At 37.3% G+C, this 19,916-nt stretch overlaps 1 protein-coding gene across 1 annotated transcript in view; it reads right to left on the bottom strand.

Moving 5' to 3' along the window:
* The window catches only part of CPNE8 (copine 8), a 327,485-nt gene that overhangs the window by 256,162 nt on the left and 51,407 nt on the right, over positions 1–19,916 (bottom strand). The window contains exons 2-3 of the mRNA XM_065888187.1: positions 4,945–4,985; positions 3,419–3,465 (exon numbers count right to left, since the gene is read on the bottom strand). Coding sequence (XP_065744259.1) covers positions 3,419–3,465; positions 4,945–4,985 — 88 coding nt within the window. The remainder of the gene's footprint in view (positions 1–3,418; positions 3,466–4,944; positions 4,986–19,916) is intronic.

Genomic DNA, 19,916 nt, shown 5'->3' with positions numbered 1-19,916 from the left:
CTCCTACGAGAGCAAAATACAAGAGAGTTTAATTGAATCACATAAAATTGCCAACCCTCAACCACTGTGAGCTACAAAAATGACAATTTAATACAGCTCAACATAACAGCATTATCTTCCTTAATGTAAGCATTGCACATCCATCAACGCATCCTCAGATTGCATTAGCTTTTTAGCAGTTATGCAACACCATACCATCATATTAGGTTTGAGGCCAAGTAAATCCCACAGGTCATTTTCCCATCAACTGTTGGGCTTGTACAATGAATTTTACAGAATATTATAATGCAGGAATTTACTTACCTGCCACTTACTAGTTTTGTTATTCTTAAAAATGTATTTTGATCTCTTAGAGAACCAAGGTAGCCTTAATCATATAGTGTTTACTATGTGCCAGTCATGGTCCAGTGGTTAGTTTAATCCTCATAACTACTGTGTGAGCTAGAATCATTACCATAATTCCCCACATTTCAGATGAGGAAACAGTCACTAAGAGGTCAAGTGTACTCCCTTAACCACTGTATACCATACTGGCTCTCAATGTAAAGAAACTGACTTTCTCAAATGATTTGGTGGGGATTTAATAATATATACAGTGTATTTCATTTTTTCACCCCTTTCCTTTATCCAGCTAGTTCAATTAGATGCTATATACAATGGATTTTACCTACAAAATGCTGTCTCTGCATCTGACACTTCCTTTTCTATTCTTCCAGACTATTCTCTAGTTCTTAACACTTTTAATTTTTTTGAAATGCTGTCTATTGAAATTGTCTCTTAACTGGTATCTCCCCATCTTCGTCCATCTTTTCCCTACCCACTCTATATGATTCTGGGTCCTATTTATCATCATATTCTCAATTTCTACTTTGTTTTTATACCAATTTTGCATATTATTCCCTCTTATACATTCTACCCCTTCGAAGAGAAAAAAACAAATAAGTAAAATATTCTGTTTTCTGATTTATTTTAATATTATGCCATTTTACCTAAATAGTAGGCTTCTTCTCTTACTTGTTTTTCATCCAAAGTCAAGCTGAAGAAGATATGAATAAAGACCCAAAGATCAATTTATAGAATTTCTATTAATAAAACCAGAACGTGAAGGTTGGAGTCAGATAAGGATTCTGCAAATTAGGAACTATAGAGCCAAATGGCCTGGGTTGAAATCCCCATTCTATTATTTACAACTGGCTAACTTTGGTCAAGTCACTTAAGCTTTCTGTTCTTTAATTTCTTCATGTGTAAAATAAGGATGCAAATGGCATCTACCTCTTAAGGTTGTTGTGCAAACTAGTCAGTATTCTAAAGGGCGTAGAACAAGAGTCATTATTATTATGAAAAACACCGTATATTAAATAAGAAACTTACATCTCATTGCTTAGGCAATAAGAAAGCCTCATCATTAAGGATTTTCATTGGCCAAGATGCCTGGTCCTATACATTATGGATATTTATCTCAGTTCCTTTAACAGTCCCCAAAATTCAACATCCATTTATTATAACTCTCTAGAATGTGAGCATAAAGGAAACATACCTCAACATAATAAAGGGCATATATGAAAATCCCATATATGAAAATCCCACAGCTAATATCATACTCAACAGTATAAATCTATAAGAATTTCCTCTAAGACAAGGCTGCCCACTCTCACCAGTTTTATTCAACATTGTATTGGAAGTCCTAGACATAGCAATTACACAAGAAAAAATAAAAGAAATCCAAATTGGCAAGGAAGAAGTAAAACTGCCACTGTTTGCAGTTGAAATGATATTATCCACAGAAAAACCTAAAGCAGCCACCATAAAACTAGTAGAGCTCATCAATGAATTTGGTAACTTTGCAGGATACAAATATACAGAAATCTGTTGCATTTCTGTATACTATCTATGAAATACCAGTAAGATAATCCCATTTATCATTGCATCAATAAGAATAAAATAACTAGGAATAAACCTACCTGAGGAGGCAAAAGACCTGTATCCCAAAAACTGTAAGATGCTGATGAAAGAAACTGAAGATGACATAAACAGATGGAAAGGTATACCATGTTCTTGGACTGGAAGATGTGAGATATAAATATATATATATACACACACACACACATATATACAAAATGGCATATTACCCATTAAAAAGAATGAAATTTTACATTTGCAACAACATGAATGGACTTGGAGGGTATTATGCTAAGTGAAATAAGACAGAGAATGACAAATATTGGATGATATTATTTATACATGGAATCTAAAAAATACAACAAACTAGTGAGTATAACAAAAAGGAAACAGACTCACAGATATAAAGAACAAAACTAGTGGTTCCCAATGGGGAGAGGAAAGTGGGGAGGGGCAATACAGGCGGAGGGGACTAAGAGGTAAAAACTATTATGTATAAAACAAGCTAGAAAGATATACTATACAACACAGGGGATATAGCCAATACTTTATAATAACTATAAATGGAGTACAACCCTTAAAATTTGTGAATCAGTATATTGTACACCTGAAACATATTACACATCAACTATACTGCAATAAAAATAAATAAATAAAATTATTAACCATGAAAAAAGTAATTCTGCCTCCTTGCTCTTACTCCATTACACAAAGTATTTGTATTAGGAAACTGAGTTTCTACTTTATTTTCAAATAACAAGTTATTAACTGTCAAAAAGCAGGTGATAATTGATATCACTTTTAAAACGCTTTAAAGCAATATTTTATAAAATCAGCAGTTGACCTCAAAAAGTGAGACTAAAATCACAAACTTCAATTATGTAAGAATTGGATCACATTAAATTTATGTAAGACTGAGGAAAATACAAATTCAAGGCTAGATTATTCCACAGAAAGATCATAAATGAGCTAAACATTAAGGATTATTAAGAACAAAACACAAAGATTGCTTTCATCAAATTAAAATGAAATAAAATAAAAAAGAAATTCAATCTTTGGGTTGAAGGACTTCCCTGGTGGTGCAGAGGTTGAGAATCTGCCTGCCAATGCAGGGGACATGGGTTTGAGCCCTTGTCTGGGAAGATCCCACAAACCGTGAAGCAACTAAGCCCATGCGCCACAATACTGAGCCTGAGATCTAGAGCCTGCAAGCCACAACTACTGAGCCTGTGTGCCACAACTACAGAAGCCCGCATGCCTAGAGGCAGTGCTCCACAACAAGAGAAGCCACCACAATGAGAAGCCCACGCACCACAACAAAGAGTAGTCCCTGCTCGCCACAACTAGAGAAAGCCTGCGAGCAGAAACAAAGACACAATGCAGCCAAAAGTAAATAAATAAAAATAAATAAATCTATAAGAAAATTACTAAAATAACTAAAAACAGGAAAGTATCATCTTGATCACATTATAACTTATACCATGTCTTCCAGCACAATTTTTTTAATTCAAATTCTTACCTCTCTCCATTCTTTATTTCCAACTCCTTGTACATACAAGACACAAACTACAAAAGATGAAAAAATAAATATATCTAAACGTTTTTTATAAATATCAGATATAAATGTATCCAATTTATTTTTCAGCTGTACAAAAGCTATATTAAAATTAGTTCCTAGCCTTACTCTGGCATGAAAATTGCTAATAAATCATCACATGATGAAAATTTTTTATAAAAAAGCAAGAAACAATATCAGGTCTTTAGAACTTAGCATGTATAGAGCTAGGCACAAAAAAAATAACAATTATTTGCTAATGTCTTCAATTGCATTATGCTACAGATATAGGTAAAAAAATCTTTTAACTAAGGTTAAACAGTTTGAAATATTTCAGGATGTTACCAGTCATAAGTCAAGCTCTTCCTAGGATATTTACAATGCTCAAAACCATCATAGGCAGGATATCTGGAGCAAATCATATGCCAAATTTAATATTTGCAACTCCTATCCTCAATGTTTGTAAACAAGTAAGAAATCCTATGAACCACAAAAGGAAGTTGCAAAAAAGGGAGATTAAGAGTTTGGGGTAAAGATTAATTTATAAAAATATCCCACCCACTTGTCAATGGGCCCCAGGAATTTTTAATACCCACAAAGTTTAATGCCTTTTCTCCAGTGACTACCTCAAGAATTCTTCTGTCAACTGACAAAACCTCTCTCCTGTAGTTAAACCACACAGGTTCACACATTTGTAGAGATGGAGAGCTGCTGGATATCAGCTTCTAAATATTACAAGATTTGGACTCACTATTTGATTTATACATTATTTCTGTTGTTTTCTAATTTAAACTGTCTCATTTTACAATTTATCTCCAATTTTCAATATATATAATTAGGAATCAAAAACTTCAGCTCATTCAAGATATTATATAATTCACTTGGTTGTACATGCCTTTATATACTGCATTTATTCACAAAAAAAGGAAAATGATTACTCTGACTTGATCATAAAATTATGGCCCATTACAGTTGTCTTTCAAAGATAATTTCTACCATATGGCTATACAATGAGGTTTAATTTCAAAGTGAACTGTCCTACATTGCAGTCATCTGCATTGTCATCTTATTCTCAAAATGCTAAGCAATTCCCTCTCTTTTGCCAGAGTACTGCCCAGGTAGATGAGAATGCAGGGCCTAAGACTATACTCCATCTTGCTTTCTAGGCTTCAAAACAAATATTTAAATAAGAACTATGATTTTCAAACAACTTTTTGAAAAATCAAGTAAAATAAGTAGACTATTTCAAAAAGCAAGTAATAGGGCTTCCCTGGTGGCGCAGCGGTTGAGAGCCCGCCTGCCAATGCAGGGGACACGGGTTCGTGCCCCGGTCTGGGAAGATCCCACATGCCGCGGAGCGGCTGGGCCCGTGAGCCATGGCCGCTGAGCCTGCGCGTCCGGAGCCTGTGCTCGCAACGGGAGAGGCCACAACAGTGAGAGGCCCGTGTACCGAAAAAAAAAAAAAAAAAAAGCAAGTAATAGATACTTACTTGGATCAGATTTAGAAAATGTGTCTCTGTCAAGAAGATTTCTGTTGAATAAAAGAGAAAATGTTAGATAAATATAATACCAAAATATTTATATAAATATAAATATATATATACACGAATGATGACTTGAAAGTTCCAAAAGTTACATTTGTGCTTCATATTCATCCTCCATTAATTGGTAATAATTTATAATAGTTAAATTACATTTTTATGTTTAATACTTATAATAAAAATCTCATGTTTACCCTGTTGTATTCTTTCACCAGGACTACCACTCATGTGCATTTATCTGTACCATGCTTGTTACTTGAAAGGCTTTTTTTCATATCAACCTGATAGCCTTTCATATTTCAGGTTCTTAAAAGTTACTCCTTCTATGGAATCACTCACTATACACTGAGAAAATAAAAACACAGTCAACAGAACAGCACAGACAAAAAAAAAAAAAAAAAAAAAAAAATGGGATTACGCCTTTAAATATTCCCAGAAAGAAACTATCAGACATGTTTATATTTGGAATTAAGTCAAAGACCACTAGTCAGAAATCATATTAAAATAATCCTTCTGTCCCCTAAGCAGACACTATGACTCCAGCAATGACTGGCAAACAGTAAATTTAAAACATTTCCATTTGAGAATATACTATGTTATATATTTATAAAGGTAGCTCTCCGCTCACATGGAAATTCTCCAGCCTTTCCTATGTGTCTAGTTTTGCTCATTAAGTGTCCTAAAAAATGTAATTCAGCTCTTTCTTTCAGAGTTCACTAAAGTCGAAGAGAGATGACAGTGCAAATATTGCAGTGTGCTTGGGACTCAAAAACTATGTTATACACATTTAAAAGCAAATAATGTGATTTCGGTGCCTTATTTATCTTAAAAAAAATAAAAACCTTACAATCTTTAACCATAAATACAAAATAATGGATTTCTATCAACAATAAAGATAAATATTCTTAATCATAGACTTTACTTGCCACATTATTTCTTCTAGCGATTATGATCCATAACATACAGTAGGTAAGGTCAAAAACAAACAAAAAACCTTAGATCCTTTATAATACGAGGGGGAAAAAACTCCATAAGCTCTTCATAACTTAGTCCCTGAACTTTGCAGTTTAGCTTTCCCATTGCTATTTGACAATAAATTTCAGATATAATTTGATCATATGAATAAAATAGAATAAACTATCTCTGACTAGATTTAATTCCCCGAAGACTACTATACTCAAAGTTATATGATTTTAAAAGTTTGTAAAAGGCAAATATTCTTACATGATAAGAATCACTGCAAAAGACCAGTGATTATCAAAATGCATCATGAAGTTAGGACTGATGACAGGAATGCAAGATTTTTTCCTCCCTAATATCCCATTAGAAACAAAGCACTTTCACCTTAAGTTAAAAGAGAGGTATTATTGTGAAGGCTATTGTATAAAAAAAAGAAAATAAGCTGAGGGTCAGAGAAACTGAGTAAATGAATAAGACCACACAGCCCAGTACAGAATATTCCAATGAAGTCAACCTTTTAAATCCGATTTCCCTGTTCTTTACAAAATGCTACATTGTCTTGAGAAGTCAGGGAGAAACAACTTGTTTTCCTGACTGTTGGAAATGTAGAAGGCCTCCCATTATACCTACTCGTTGAGCCACTAGAGTATGACATAAAATAAATTCTTGTTTATAGACTAATGTGAAGAGAGATGCCGCCTATGCTATGAACAAAGAGAACTAGGATAGGAGGCCAAACATAACTGTACTTAGTCACAGAAAAATATTTTTGTTTTCTATATAAAGCACTTTAAAAACACACACACACACCACCCCTCACCAGCTTTTATATAGGAAGGTTACTCTTCCCTCCATGAGGTTGTCTTTTGCTCCAGTTAGGATGCCTTTAACATTATGCCTACAATTTTATAATGGAATATTGAACTTGAACATTATAAAAATCCTGAACAGGTCTTTCTATTCTATAAACCTTGATGTAGCTAAACAAGGAAGAGAGCAAATTCCTGAAAAGAAATTATGGAGAAATACAGTGCATTAGTCAGAAAACTTACCTGAAGAAATAACCTAACCAAAAATTTAATCTGTGAATTGCATGATTTGCTCTAGTAACCACTCATCTCAAATTCCAATTAAAATGTCTGGACTTAAGAGTATGATTGAAATATCATAACTAAAGCTAAAGCGCAATCAATTAAACTCTAACCTGTATGAAGAAGTACTAGGTTAATGGAAGAGGCATATTTTGCATGAAGCCTGCAATAGGAGTAGATAAGGAAGAAGTTAGTAACACCTTTCCAGGACCATCCAGGAGAAAAGGTTCCCTGACTTCCCCCTTTATAATTCAATCGTTATTGATATTAATCTCTTAAAACAGACAGATGCATCAAGCTACCTTCCCTCGATGACAATAGTCAATTAGCGCATCCGACAACGCTGCTTACTCTGATTTTATGCTCAACAAGCCACCTTCCAATTTTAAGATGGCTTCTCATATAGTTATTAGCACAGAACTGTGCTTAGTGGCCAAGATGAATATTACAGTTTTCTTGACCATTATAGTTTTTATACTCAACCGGCATTCCAAGACCCATACTGAACAGCCAGTTAACCTCTTAAAATGACATCTCAGACTTATCTTTCTCTAACAGGAAAATTGCAATTCCATTTAAACTTCAGAGCAATTCTGCAAGTATTTTTCAAGAAAATATTCTATGCCCAAGACCTAACTAAGCACTAATTAAACATGTTCTCAAATCTCAAGATGCCTGAACTTTACTAAGAGGACAAACTCAGAAATAAATAGCAATATTGGATGGTATATAAAATAACAGTTTATTATGGGGAGAAGGAAGAGTAAAATAGAGTAAAATTAATTCAACTACAAATAAAAAACATCAGGTACAATAGTTAACTCTTAACCAAATTATTTTTTTAAATATACTAGAAAAAAAACAATTTATAGGTATGTCTATATAACAAAAACAGTCTAAACAAATGTATATCTTGAAATAATTGTCTTTTTTTTAAGGTTAAGTATCCTTTTCTGTTACAATTATATAATGAGAGTTTATTAGTGGAAAACTAAAACTTCTAATTATTCACATGTAAAATGAGCATAACAACACCATCTATTAAGGTAAAGGATATTTGTAAGTGAGTTAACCTACAAGTTGTAGGCCTGCCCCTAATTCTTTCCAACTCAGTAAATGAAATAAGCTAATAAGTATTGTTCTTAGTGTAGTAAATATTGAATTTTTTAATTCCTTTAAAAGGGAAGCAAATATTATTATCCTAACACAGATGCATTTTGAAAAAGAAAATCTACTTGTATATATTATGAATTCTAAAGTTAATAGTTTCACAGTAAAGACAATTTTACTATTTGTGAATTTTTAAAGTGCTAATTTTAAAAAAGCACACAATATATTTGTTTTAGGGAATAAATCTTCAAACTGAAGGTATGAAGTGAATTCCAAAAAGCTACTTGTGGCCAGCAGAACTTAGACAACATGTAACGAGGCTCCACTGCTGTACCTGAGTGGAATTGTTCTATTTAATTTTTAATAAGAACAAAAATATAGCTTATAAATAGAGGCAAATAAAAAATTGCTCTATTTAATTTTCCATATGAACAAAAATATAGCCTATGAATAGAACCAAACAATGCTTTATCATTTTACAAACACAGTCCAGCATAAATTTTCTACATGTGGACAGAGAACCACGTCTCTGCATAAATATAACTGCCTCTGAGAACTGTTCTGTATCTATAAACAGAATGACTCTGGGTTTAATTAAAATTTAGGAAATTATTAGAGGACTTTTATTTACCTGTTATCCAACTTAGTCTCAGGATCAACTGACCGCCTGCAAGGTCTTTACTAAATATTGCTTAGGCAACCACAGAACCTAGTTGGCACATAAGCAACAGTCTGTACGAATGAACGGTTTTAGTATCCAATCAAAAGCATCACCTTTTTCACTACAGGTAGGATGAGGTGTTTTATTATGGAAAAAAGAGTAGAAGAGGAAGGTGGCATATTAGACCTTTGCCCTAATAAGTAACTCATTAACTGAATAAAACCTGAGTGAGGAAATTATAAACATGCCCCATGTCACTGGGTCATGTCTAGGGCCCTTACCTTGGGCATTATATTGTCTTAAGGACTGGAATTAAGAAGTTCTTGGCATGCATATATATATATATATATATATATAATATATTTAATGCATATAACACACAAAATGGTTTTCTGAGTTTTTTAAATAATGACAGGGAAATCAAGACTTGTTTTGAGCAACTGAAAGGAAATTCATCGAATCTTTGGAAGTCACTTGAATGCAATATTTAATTCTCTATGACTCATTTATGCATTATTTTTATTCTTTGAACAAATATTATAGCTGGAAATTTAGCATGCAAATTTAAGGAAAAAAATATTTTCCTGAACCTAAAACTTCTATGGCAAATAGAAACACTGTACTGAAAAAGTAAAACTTTAGAAATGAAACAAATCAAGTATTTTGAAACTGAAGCTTACTAAAAAGCCAGAATTAGCTAGAATCTAAGACACCAAGTAATTCTAAAGGGTAGGATCATTGGAAAGTACTTAACAAGTTTACCAGCTTTCAAGAAAATAAGAATAGACATTCAGGTTTGAAGTTGTACAAATAGACTAAAATTTCAGCTCAGCAGCAGCCAGCCACCTTTCATAGCCTGAGCATACAAGTAGAACTTTATCGTGTATGATATATATTACTCAATGAAAACTAGTAATAAAATAAACTTTATTTTTCAGTTTTTGCTGAAAATGGTTGTTTTAAAGTATTTATTAGTACTGTTGAGCTGAAAAGGTCAGTAATAAAATACACAGTTTCAACCTTTGCCTGGGTTGAATTTGGTATATATACTAAAAGAATTTGAGGGGAAGATAATTAATGGTGAAAATTTTTCTGTATTCACCTATGATTGATATTCTTGAAATTTACTTAAAGGAAACTCAGGGTTTTTCACAATCTGACATGTCAGAGCTCTGTTTGCCTGAGCTAAGGTAAACAGAAGAACCCTTTGGTTTGAAGTAATATGTAGGGTTAACTCAGGGTGATACAAGCTTTTAGAAAAAAAGATGGCTTTTACAAAACCCAATCCCTGATTTCAGCCAAAGAAGAGAAACATTTGTGTTAAAAATGGGAAGGATAAAAGAAACTGAGAACAGAATATGAGTCTTCTTAAAAACCTAAAATTTATGTACAAAACTAATTTCATTATATTTTCTGCAGTCTTGTAGCCTCTTTATTTCCTATCTCAGTAAGTGGCAACAATGGAAGGCAGAATTATGGCCCCCCAAACATAACAGGTCTTAACCTCTGGGTCCTATTAATGTGACCCTTATTTAGGGGAAAAAAGGTCTGTGCAGATGTGACTAAATTATTGATTCTGTGATGAGGCGTTTATCCTGGATTATCTGGGTGGGCCCTAAATGCAATCAATCACATATCCTAATAAGAAGAAGGCAGAGGGAGATTTGACACAGAGTGATGTGAACAGAGCAGAGAGAGATGTGTGGGCTCTAGCCTTGAAGACCCAAATGATGCAGCCACAAGCCAAGGCATGCCAGCAGCCACAAGAAGCTGGAAAAGAGCAAGGAATGGCTTCTCCACCAGAACCCCCAGAGGGAAAGCAGCCCTACCAACATCTTGGTTTCAGCCAAGTGACACTCTATTTACACTTCTGGCCTCCAGAACTGTAAGAAAAAATTTCTGTGGTTTTAAGTCAACAAGTTTGTGATAATTTGTTACAACAGCTACAGGAAACTAATACAGCAACAGGGTTCAACCCATCTCTCTTCCAAGCAAGACTCCAATCATCCTTCCCCTCCATCTCCTTCTGCTAATGCTTCCCCCACCTTGGCTTCTGCTTCCAAGTCCCAACTGCATCCCAGACCTTAGAGCTAGATCTTAACTGGTCTTCCTGCCTCCTGTCTCCCAGTTCATTCACCAAGATGTCTCCAAGAGAAAGTTCTCTACAGTAAAACCTGACCAAATGGCTCCCCTGCATAAAACCCATTACCAACAGAAACTCCAAACTCCTTAAAATAATACTACATACCTGCCACATTCTGATCCCGGCTTTATCCTTAGCTGCACTTCTATCCATATTCCATATCACAGACTCTGTTCCAGACATTTCAGATTTTTTACAGTCCTTTAGTCTAAAATTGCCTCATATTTCTGTACTATTATTTTACCCTGTCCCTAAAATTTCCTCAGCAACCTCATTTCTGCTGGGAAATGTGAATTCCTCTTTCAGCCTTTCCTCATTGGTGTCCCCCGAGAAGGTAGAAATGATTATTCCCTCCATCTACTCCATCATACCCAACATGAACCTATGTCACAAATTCCTCACTTACTATTTATTTACTTAGCTGGGTGCCAGGCACTGTGCTGAGCACTTTATTTTTTTTAATATTTAAAATTGTATTCAAAATTTTGCAATCTCCGTACTTAAAAACTGGCAGGCCATACCTCTTATAGGGGCACGGCTAATGCTACCACTTGCTTCTTTTTTTTGTGCTGAGCACTTTATTTATTTATTTCAACAACTTTATTGGAGTATAATTGCTTTATAATGGTGTGTTAGTTTCTGTTTTATAACAAAGTGAATCCGTTATACATATACACATATCCCCATATCTCTTCCCTCCTGCGTCTCCCTCCCTCCCACGCTCCCTATCCCACCACTCTAGGTGGTAACGAAGAACCGAGCTGATCTCCCTGTGCTATGCAGTTGCTTCCCACTAGCTATCTATTTTACATTTAGTAGTGTATATATGTCCATGCCACGCTCTCACTTTGTCCGCTTACCCTTTCCCCTCCTCGTATCCTCAAGGCCATGCTCTAGTAGGTCTGTGTCTTTATTCCCGTCTTGCCCCTAGGTTCTTCATGACCACATTTTTGTTGTTTTTAGATTCCATATATGTCTGTTAGCATACGGTATTTGTTTTTCTCTTGCTTACTAACTTCACTCTGTATGACATACTCTAGGTCTACCCACCTGACTCCAAATAACTCAATTCAGTTCTTTTTATGGCTGAGTAATATTCCATTGTATATATGTGCCACATCTTCTTTATCCATTCATCTGTTGATGGACACTTAGGTTGCTTCCATTCCCTGGCTATTGTAAAGAGAGCTGCAATGAACATTGTGGTACATGACTTTTTGAATTATGGTTTTCTCAGGGTATATGCCCAGTAGTGGGATTGCTGGGTCATGTGGTAGTTCTATTTTTAGATTTTTAAGGAACCTCCATACTGTTCTCCATAGTAGCTGTATCAATTTACATTCCCACAAACAGTGCAAGAGGATTCCTTATTCTCCACACCCTCACAAGCATTTATTGTTTGTAGATTTTTTGATCTACATTTTTTGATCTACATTGCCATTCTGACCGGTGTGAAATGATATCTCATTGCACTTTTGATTTGCATTTCTCTAATGATTAATGATGTTGAGCATTCTTTCATGTGTTTGTTACCAATCTGTATATCTTCTTTGGAGAAATGTCTATTTAGGTCTTGTGCCCATTTTTGGATTGGGTTATTTGTTTTTTTGATATTGAGCTGCATGAGCTGCTTGTAAATTTTGGAGATTAATCCTTTGTCCATTGCTTCATTTGCAAATATTTTCTCCCATTCTGAGGGTTATCTTTTCATCTTGTTTATTGTTTCCTTTGCTGGGCAAAAGCTTTGAAGTTTCATTAGGTCCTATTTGTTTATTTTTGTTTTTATTTCCATTTCTCTAGGAGGTGGGTCAAAAACGATCTTGCTGTGATTTATGTCATAGAGTGTTCTGCCTATGTTTTCCTCTAAGAGTTTTATAGTTTCTGGCCTTACATTTAGGTTTTTAATCCATTTGAGTTTATTTTTGTGTATGGTGTTAGGGAGTGTTCTAATTTCATTGTTTTACATGTAGCTGTCCAGTTTTCCAAGAACCACTTATTGAAGAGGCTGTCTTTTCTCCACTGTATATTCTTGCCTCCTTTATCAAAGATAAGGTGACCATATGTGCGTAGGTTTATCTCTGGGCTTTGTATCCAGTTCCATTGATCTATATTTCTGTTTTTGTGCCAGTACCATACTCTCTTAATTACTGTAGCTATGTAGTATAGTCTGAAGTCCGGGAGCCTGATTCCTCCACCTCCATTTTTCTTTCTCAAGATGCTTTGGCTATTTGGGGTCTTTTGTATTTCCATACAAATTGTGAAATTTTTTGTTCTAGTTCTGTGGAAAATGCCAGTCGTAGTTTGATAGGGATTGCATTGAATCTGTAGATTGCTTTGGGTAGTAGAGTCATTTTCACAATGTTGATTCTTCCAATCTAAGAACATGGTATGAGCACTTTAAATAAATCATTTTATTTAATCTTCACCATAATCCTAATAAGCAGCAATTATTTTCCAAATCCATTTTCCAGGTGAGATAGTAAAATTCAGAGAGGTTAAATAATGTGGAAAAAGTTGCAAGAATAATAAATGCTTAAGGTGCATTTTTGTAAATTTTTGACTAATTTATAATTTTGATTTTGACTTTCAATTATTGTATTGGTTAGATTATTTGTCCATATTATTAAGTATAAAATGAAATGAGGAGAGTCGGCGGGAAGATGGCGGAAGAGTAAGACGTGGAGATCGCCTTCCTCCTCACGGATACACCAGAAATACATCTACACGTGGAACAACTCCTACAGAACACCTACTGAAGGCTGGCAGAAGACCTCAGAGCTCCCAAAAGGCAAGAAACTCCCCACGTACCTGGGTAGGGCAAAAGAAAAAAGAAAAAACAGAGACAAAAGAATAAGGACGGCACCTGCACCAGTGGGAGGGAGCTGTGAAGGAGGAAAAGTTTCCACACACTAGGAAGCCCCTCCGCGGGCGGAGACTGCGGGAGGCAGAGGGGGGAGCTTCGGGACCGCGGAGTGGTGCAAAGCGACGGGTGTGGAGGGCAAAGCGGGGAGATTCCTGCACAGACGATCGGTGCCGACCGGCACTCACCAACCCGAGAGGCTTGTCTGCTCACCCGCCGGGGCGGGCGGGGCTGCGAGCTGAGGCTCGGGTTTCGGTTTTGGACGGAGCGCAGGGAGAGGACTGGGGTTGGCGGCTTGAGCATAGCCTGAAGGGGTTGGTGCGCCACGACTAGCCGGGAGGGAGTTCGGGGAAAAGCCTGCACCGGCCGAAGAGGCAAGAGACTTTTTCTTCCCTCTTTGTTTCCTGGTGCGCGAGGAGAGGGGTTTAAGAGCACTGCTTAAAGGAACTCCAGAGATGGGCGCGAGCCGCGGCTAAAAGCGTGAACCCCAGAGACGGGCGCGAGCCGCGGCTGAGGGCGCGAGCCCCCGAGTCGGGCGCGAGCCGCGGCGGGAAGCGCGAGCCCCAGAGACGGGCGCGAGCCGCGGCTGAAACCGCGGACCCCAGAGACGGGTGGGAGACGCTGGGGCTGCTGCTGCCGCCACCAGGGGGGCTGTGTGCGAGCACAGGTCACTCTCCGCGCCCCTCTTCCGCGGAGCCTGTGCAGGCCGCCACTGCCAGGTTCCTGGGATCCAGGGACAACTTCCCCGGGAGTACGCACGGCGGGTCTCAGGCTGGTGCAGCGTCACGCCGCCTCTGCCGCCGCAGGCCCGCCCCGCACGCAGTGCCCCTCCTTCCCCCATCCCCCAACCCCCGGCCTGAGTGAGCCGGAGCTCCGGAATCAGCGGCTCCTTTAACCCCGTCCTGTCTGAGCAGAAAAACAGACGCCCTCCAGCGATCTGCGCGCAGGGGCAGGGCCGGGTACAAAGCTGAGCTCCTGTGAGCTGTGAGAGCAGGGAGGAGAGGGGGAGGTCTCTCCCGGCAGCCGCGGAGGCGGCGGATTGAAGCTCCACGATCAACTTGATGTGCCCTGCATTGTGGAATACCTGAATAGACAGGGAGTGATCCCAAATTGAAGAGGGGGAATTTAGGAGCGAGATCTGTGATTTTTTTCCCTTTTCCTCTTTTTGTGAATGTGTGCGTGTATGCTTCTGTGTGAGATCTTGTCTGTATACTCTTGCTTTCACCATTTGTCCTAGGGCTCTATCCGTCCATGGTTTTTTTTTAAAAAAAATTTTTTTTTCTTAATAATTAATTTTAATTGTAATAACGTTATTGTACTTTACCTTCGTTCTTTCTTTCTTTCTTTCCTTCCTTCCTTCCCTCCTTTAGACAACAAATCACCCCAAATTGAGGAGGTGGTCTCTGGGAGCAGGATTTATGATTTTTCCCCCTTTGCCTCTCTTTGTGAACGTGTATGTGTATGCTTCTGTGTAAGATTTTCTCTGTATAGCTTTGCTTCCAACATTTGTCCTAGGGCTCTATCCGTCCATGGTTTTTTTAAAAAAAATTTTTTTTCTTAATAATTAATTTTAATTGTAATAACTTTATTGTACTTTACCTTCGTTCTTTCTTTCTTTCTTTCCTTCCTTCCTTCCCTCTTTTAGACAGCGAATCACCCCAGGTTGAGGAGGTGGTCTCTGGGAGCAGGATTTATGATTTTTCCCCCTTTGCCTCTCTTTGTGAACGTGTATGTGTATGCTTCTGTGTAAGATTTTCTCTGTATAGCTTTGCTTCCAACATTTGTCCTAGGGCTCTATCCGTCCATGGTTTTTTTAAAAAAAAAATTTTTTTTTCTTAATAATTAATTTTAATTGTAATAACTTTATTGCACTTTACCTTCGTTCTTTCTTTCTTTCCTTCCTTACTTCCCTCCTTTAGACAGCGAATCACCCCAGGTTGAGGAGGTGGTCTCTGGGAGCAGGATTTATGATTTTTCCCCCTTTGCCTCTCTTTGTGAACACGTATGTGTATGCTTCTGTGTAAGATTTTCTCTGTATAGCTTTGTTTCCAACATTTGTCCTAGGGTTCTATCTGTTCTTTTTGTTTTTTTCTTTCTTTCTAAATATTTTTTAGTACAATAACTATATTATACCTTATTTTATTTTTACTGTATCTTCTTTCTTTCTGTCTTTTTTCCTTCTTTCCCTCCTTCCTTCCTCCCTTCCTCCCTCCCTCCCTCCTTCCTTTCTTTCCTTCTTTGCTTCTTTCTTCCTTCCTTCCTTTCCTCCTTTCCTCCTTTCCTTCTTTCTTTCCTCAAACTTCTACTAATTCTCTCTACATTTTCTCCTTCTTTCCCTCCTTCCTTCCTTCCTTCTCCCCTCCCTCCCTTTCTTTCCTTCTTTGCTTCTTTCTTCCTTCCTTCCTTTCCTCCTTTCCTTCTTTCTTTCCTCATACTTCTACTAATTCTCTCTACATTTTCTCCTTCTTTCCCTCCTACCTTCCTTCCTTCCTCCCTCCCTCCCTCCTTTCTTTTCTTCTTTGCTTCTTTCTTCCTTCCTTCCTTTCCTCCTTTCCTTCTCTCTTTCCTCAAACTTCTACTAATTCTCTCTACATTTTCTCCTTTCCCTCCTTCTTTCCTTCCTTCCTCCCTCCCTCCCTCCCTCCCTCCTTTCTTTCCTTCTTTGCTTTTCTTCCTTCCTTCCTTTCCTCCTTTCCCTCTTTCTTTCCTCATATTTCTACTAATTCTCTCTACATTTTCTCCTTCTTTCCCTCCTTCCTTCCTTCCTTCCTCCCTCCCTCCCTCCTTTCTTTCCTTCTTTGCTTCTTTCTTCCTTCCTTCCTTTCCTCCTTTCCTTCTTTCTTTCCTCATACTTCTAATAATTCTCTCTACTTTTCCTCCCTTTTATTCTGAGCCGTGTGGATGAAAGGCTCTTGGTGCTCCAGCCCAGGAGGCAGGGCTCTGCCTCTGAGGTAGGAGAGCCAACTTCAGGACACTGATCAACAAGAGACCTCCCAGCTCCACATAATATTAAACGGTGGAAATCTCCCAGAGACCTCCATCTTAACACCAGCACCCAGCTTCACTCAACGACCAGCAAGCCACAGTGCTGGACAACCTATGCCAAACAACTAGCAAAACAGGAACACAACCCCACCCATTAGCAGAGAGGCTGCCTAAAATCATAACAAGGCCACAGACACCCCAAAACACACCACCAGACGTGAACCTGCCCACTAGAGAGACAAGATCCAGCCTCATCCAGCACAACACAGGCACTAGTCCCCTCCACCAGGAAGCCTACACAACCCGCTGAAACAACCTTAGCCACTGGAGACAGACATCAAAAACAACGGGAACTACGAACGTGCAGCCTGAAAAAGGAGACCCCAAACACAGTAAGATAAGCAAAATGAGAAGACAGAAAAACACACAGCAGATGAAGGAGCAAGATAAAAACCCACCAGACCTAACAAATGAAGAGGAAATAGGCAATCTACCTGAAAAAGAATTCAGAGTAATGATAGTAAGGATGATCCGAAATCTTGGAAGTAGAATGGACAAAATGCAAGAAACAGTTAACAAGGACCTACAAGAACTAAAGCTGAAACAAGCAACGATGAACAACGCAATAAATGAAATTAAAAGTACTCTAGATAGGATCAATAGCAGAATAACTGAGGCAGAAGAACGGATAAGTGACCTGGAAGATAAAGTAGTGGAAATAACTACTGCAGAGCAGAATAAAGAAAAAAGAATGAAAAGAACTGAGGACAGTTTCAGAGACCTCTGGGACAACATTAAACGCACCAACATTCGAATTATAGGGGTTCCAGAAGAAGAAGAAAAAAAGAAAGTGACTGAGAAAATATTTGAAGAGATTATAGTTGAAAACTTCCCTAATATGGGAAAGGAAATAGTTAATCAAGTCCAGGAAGCACAGAGAGTCCCATACAGGATAAATACAAGGAGAAATACGCCAAGACACATATTAATCAAACTGTCAAAAATTAAATACAAAGAAAGCATATTAAAAGCAGCAAGGGAAAAACAACACACAAGGGAATCCCCATAAGGTTAACAGCTGATCTCTCAGCAGAAACCCTACAAGCCAGAAGGGAGTGGCAGGACATACTGAAAGTGATGAAGGAGAAAAACCTGCAACCAAGACTACTCTACCCAGCAAGGATCTCATTCAGATTTGATGGAGAAATTAAAACCTTTACAGACAAGCAAAAGCTGAGAGAGTTCAGCACCACCAAACCAGCTTTACAACAAATGCTAAAGGAACTTCTCTAGATAAGAAATGCAAAAGAAGGAAACGACCTATAATAACGAACCCAAAACAATATAGAAAATGGGAATAGGAACATACATATCGATAATTACCTTAAATGTAAATGGACTAAATGCTCCCACCAAAAGACACAGATTGGCTGAATGGATACAAAAACAAGACCCTTATATATGCTGTCTACAAGAGACCCACCTCAGACCTAGAGACACATACAGACTGAAAGTAAGGGGATGGAAAAAGATATTCCATGCAAATGGAAACCAAAAGAAAGCTGGAGTAGCAATTCTCATATCAGACAAAATAGACTTTAAAATAAGGACTATTAAAAGGGATAAAGAAGGACACTACATAATGATCAAGGGATCGATCCAAGAAGAAGATATAACAATTGTAAATATTTATGCACCCAACATAGGAGCACCTCAGTACGTAAGGCAAATACTAACAGCCATAAAAGGGGAAATTGACAGTAACACATTCATAGTAGGGGACTTTAACACCCCACTTTCACCCATGGACAGATCATCCAAAATGAAAATAAATAAGGAAACACAAGCTTTAAATGATACATTAAACAAGATGGACTTAATTGATATTTATAGGACACTCCATCCAAAAACAACAGAATACACATTTTTCTCAAGTGCTCATGGAACATTCTCCAGGATAGATCATATCTTGGGTCACAAATCAAGCCTTGGTAAATTTAAGAAAATTGAAATTGTATCAAGTATCTTTTCTGACCACAACGCCATGAGACTAGATATCAATTACAGGAAAAGATCTGTAAAATATACAAACACATGGAGGCTAAACAATACACTACTTAATAATGAAGTGATCATTGAAGAAATCAAAGAGGAAATAAAAAAATACCTAGAAACAAATGACAATGGAGACACAACGACCCAAAACCTATGGGATGCAGCAAAAGCAGTTCTAAGGGGGAAGTTTATAGCAATACAAGCCCACCTTAAGAAGCAGGAAACATCTCGAATAAACAACCTAACCTTGCACCTCAAGCAATTAGAGAAAGAAGAACAAAAAAGCCCCAAAGCTAGCAGAAGGAAAGAAATCATAAAAATCAGATCAGAAATAAATGAAAAAGAAATGAAGGAAACGATAGCAAAGATCAATAAAACTAAAAGCTGGTTCTTTGAGAAGATAAACAAAATAGATAAACCACTAGCCAGACTCATCAAGAAAAAAAGGGAGAAGACTCAAATCAATAGAATTAGAAATGAGAAAGGAGAAATAACAACTGACACTGCAGAAATAAAAAAAATCATGAGAGATTACTACAAGCAACTCTATGCCAATAAAATGGACAATCTGGAAGAAATGGACAAATTCTTAGAAATGCACAACCTGCCAAGACTGAATCAGGAAGAAATAGAAAATATGAACAGACCAATCACAAGCACTGAAATTGAAACTGTGATTAAAAATCTTCCAACAAACAAAAGCCCAGGACCAGATGGCTTCACAGGTGAATTCTATCAAACGTTTAGAGAAGAGCTAACACCTATCCTTCTCGAACTCTTCCAAAATATAGCAGAGGGAGGAACACTCCCAAATTCCTTCTACGAGGCCACCATCACCTTGATACCAAAACCAGACAAGGATGTCACAAAGAAAGAAAACTACAGGCCAATATCACTGATGAACATAGATGCAAAAATCCTCAACAAAATACTAGCAAACAGAATCCAACAGCACATTAAAAGGATCATACACCATGATCAAGTGGGGTTTATTCCAGGAATGCAAGGATTCTTCAATATACGCAAATCTATCAATGTGATAAACCATATTAACAA

This window comes from Phocoena phocoena, chromosome 11, assembly GCF_963924675.1.
Source record: "Phocoena phocoena chromosome 11, mPhoPho1.1, whole genome shotgun sequence".
Classification (NCBI taxonomy): Eukaryota; Metazoa; Chordata; class Mammalia; order Artiodactyla; family Phocoenidae; genus Phocoena; species Phocoena phocoena.
This window is presented reverse-complemented; position numbering and strand designations above follow the sequence as displayed.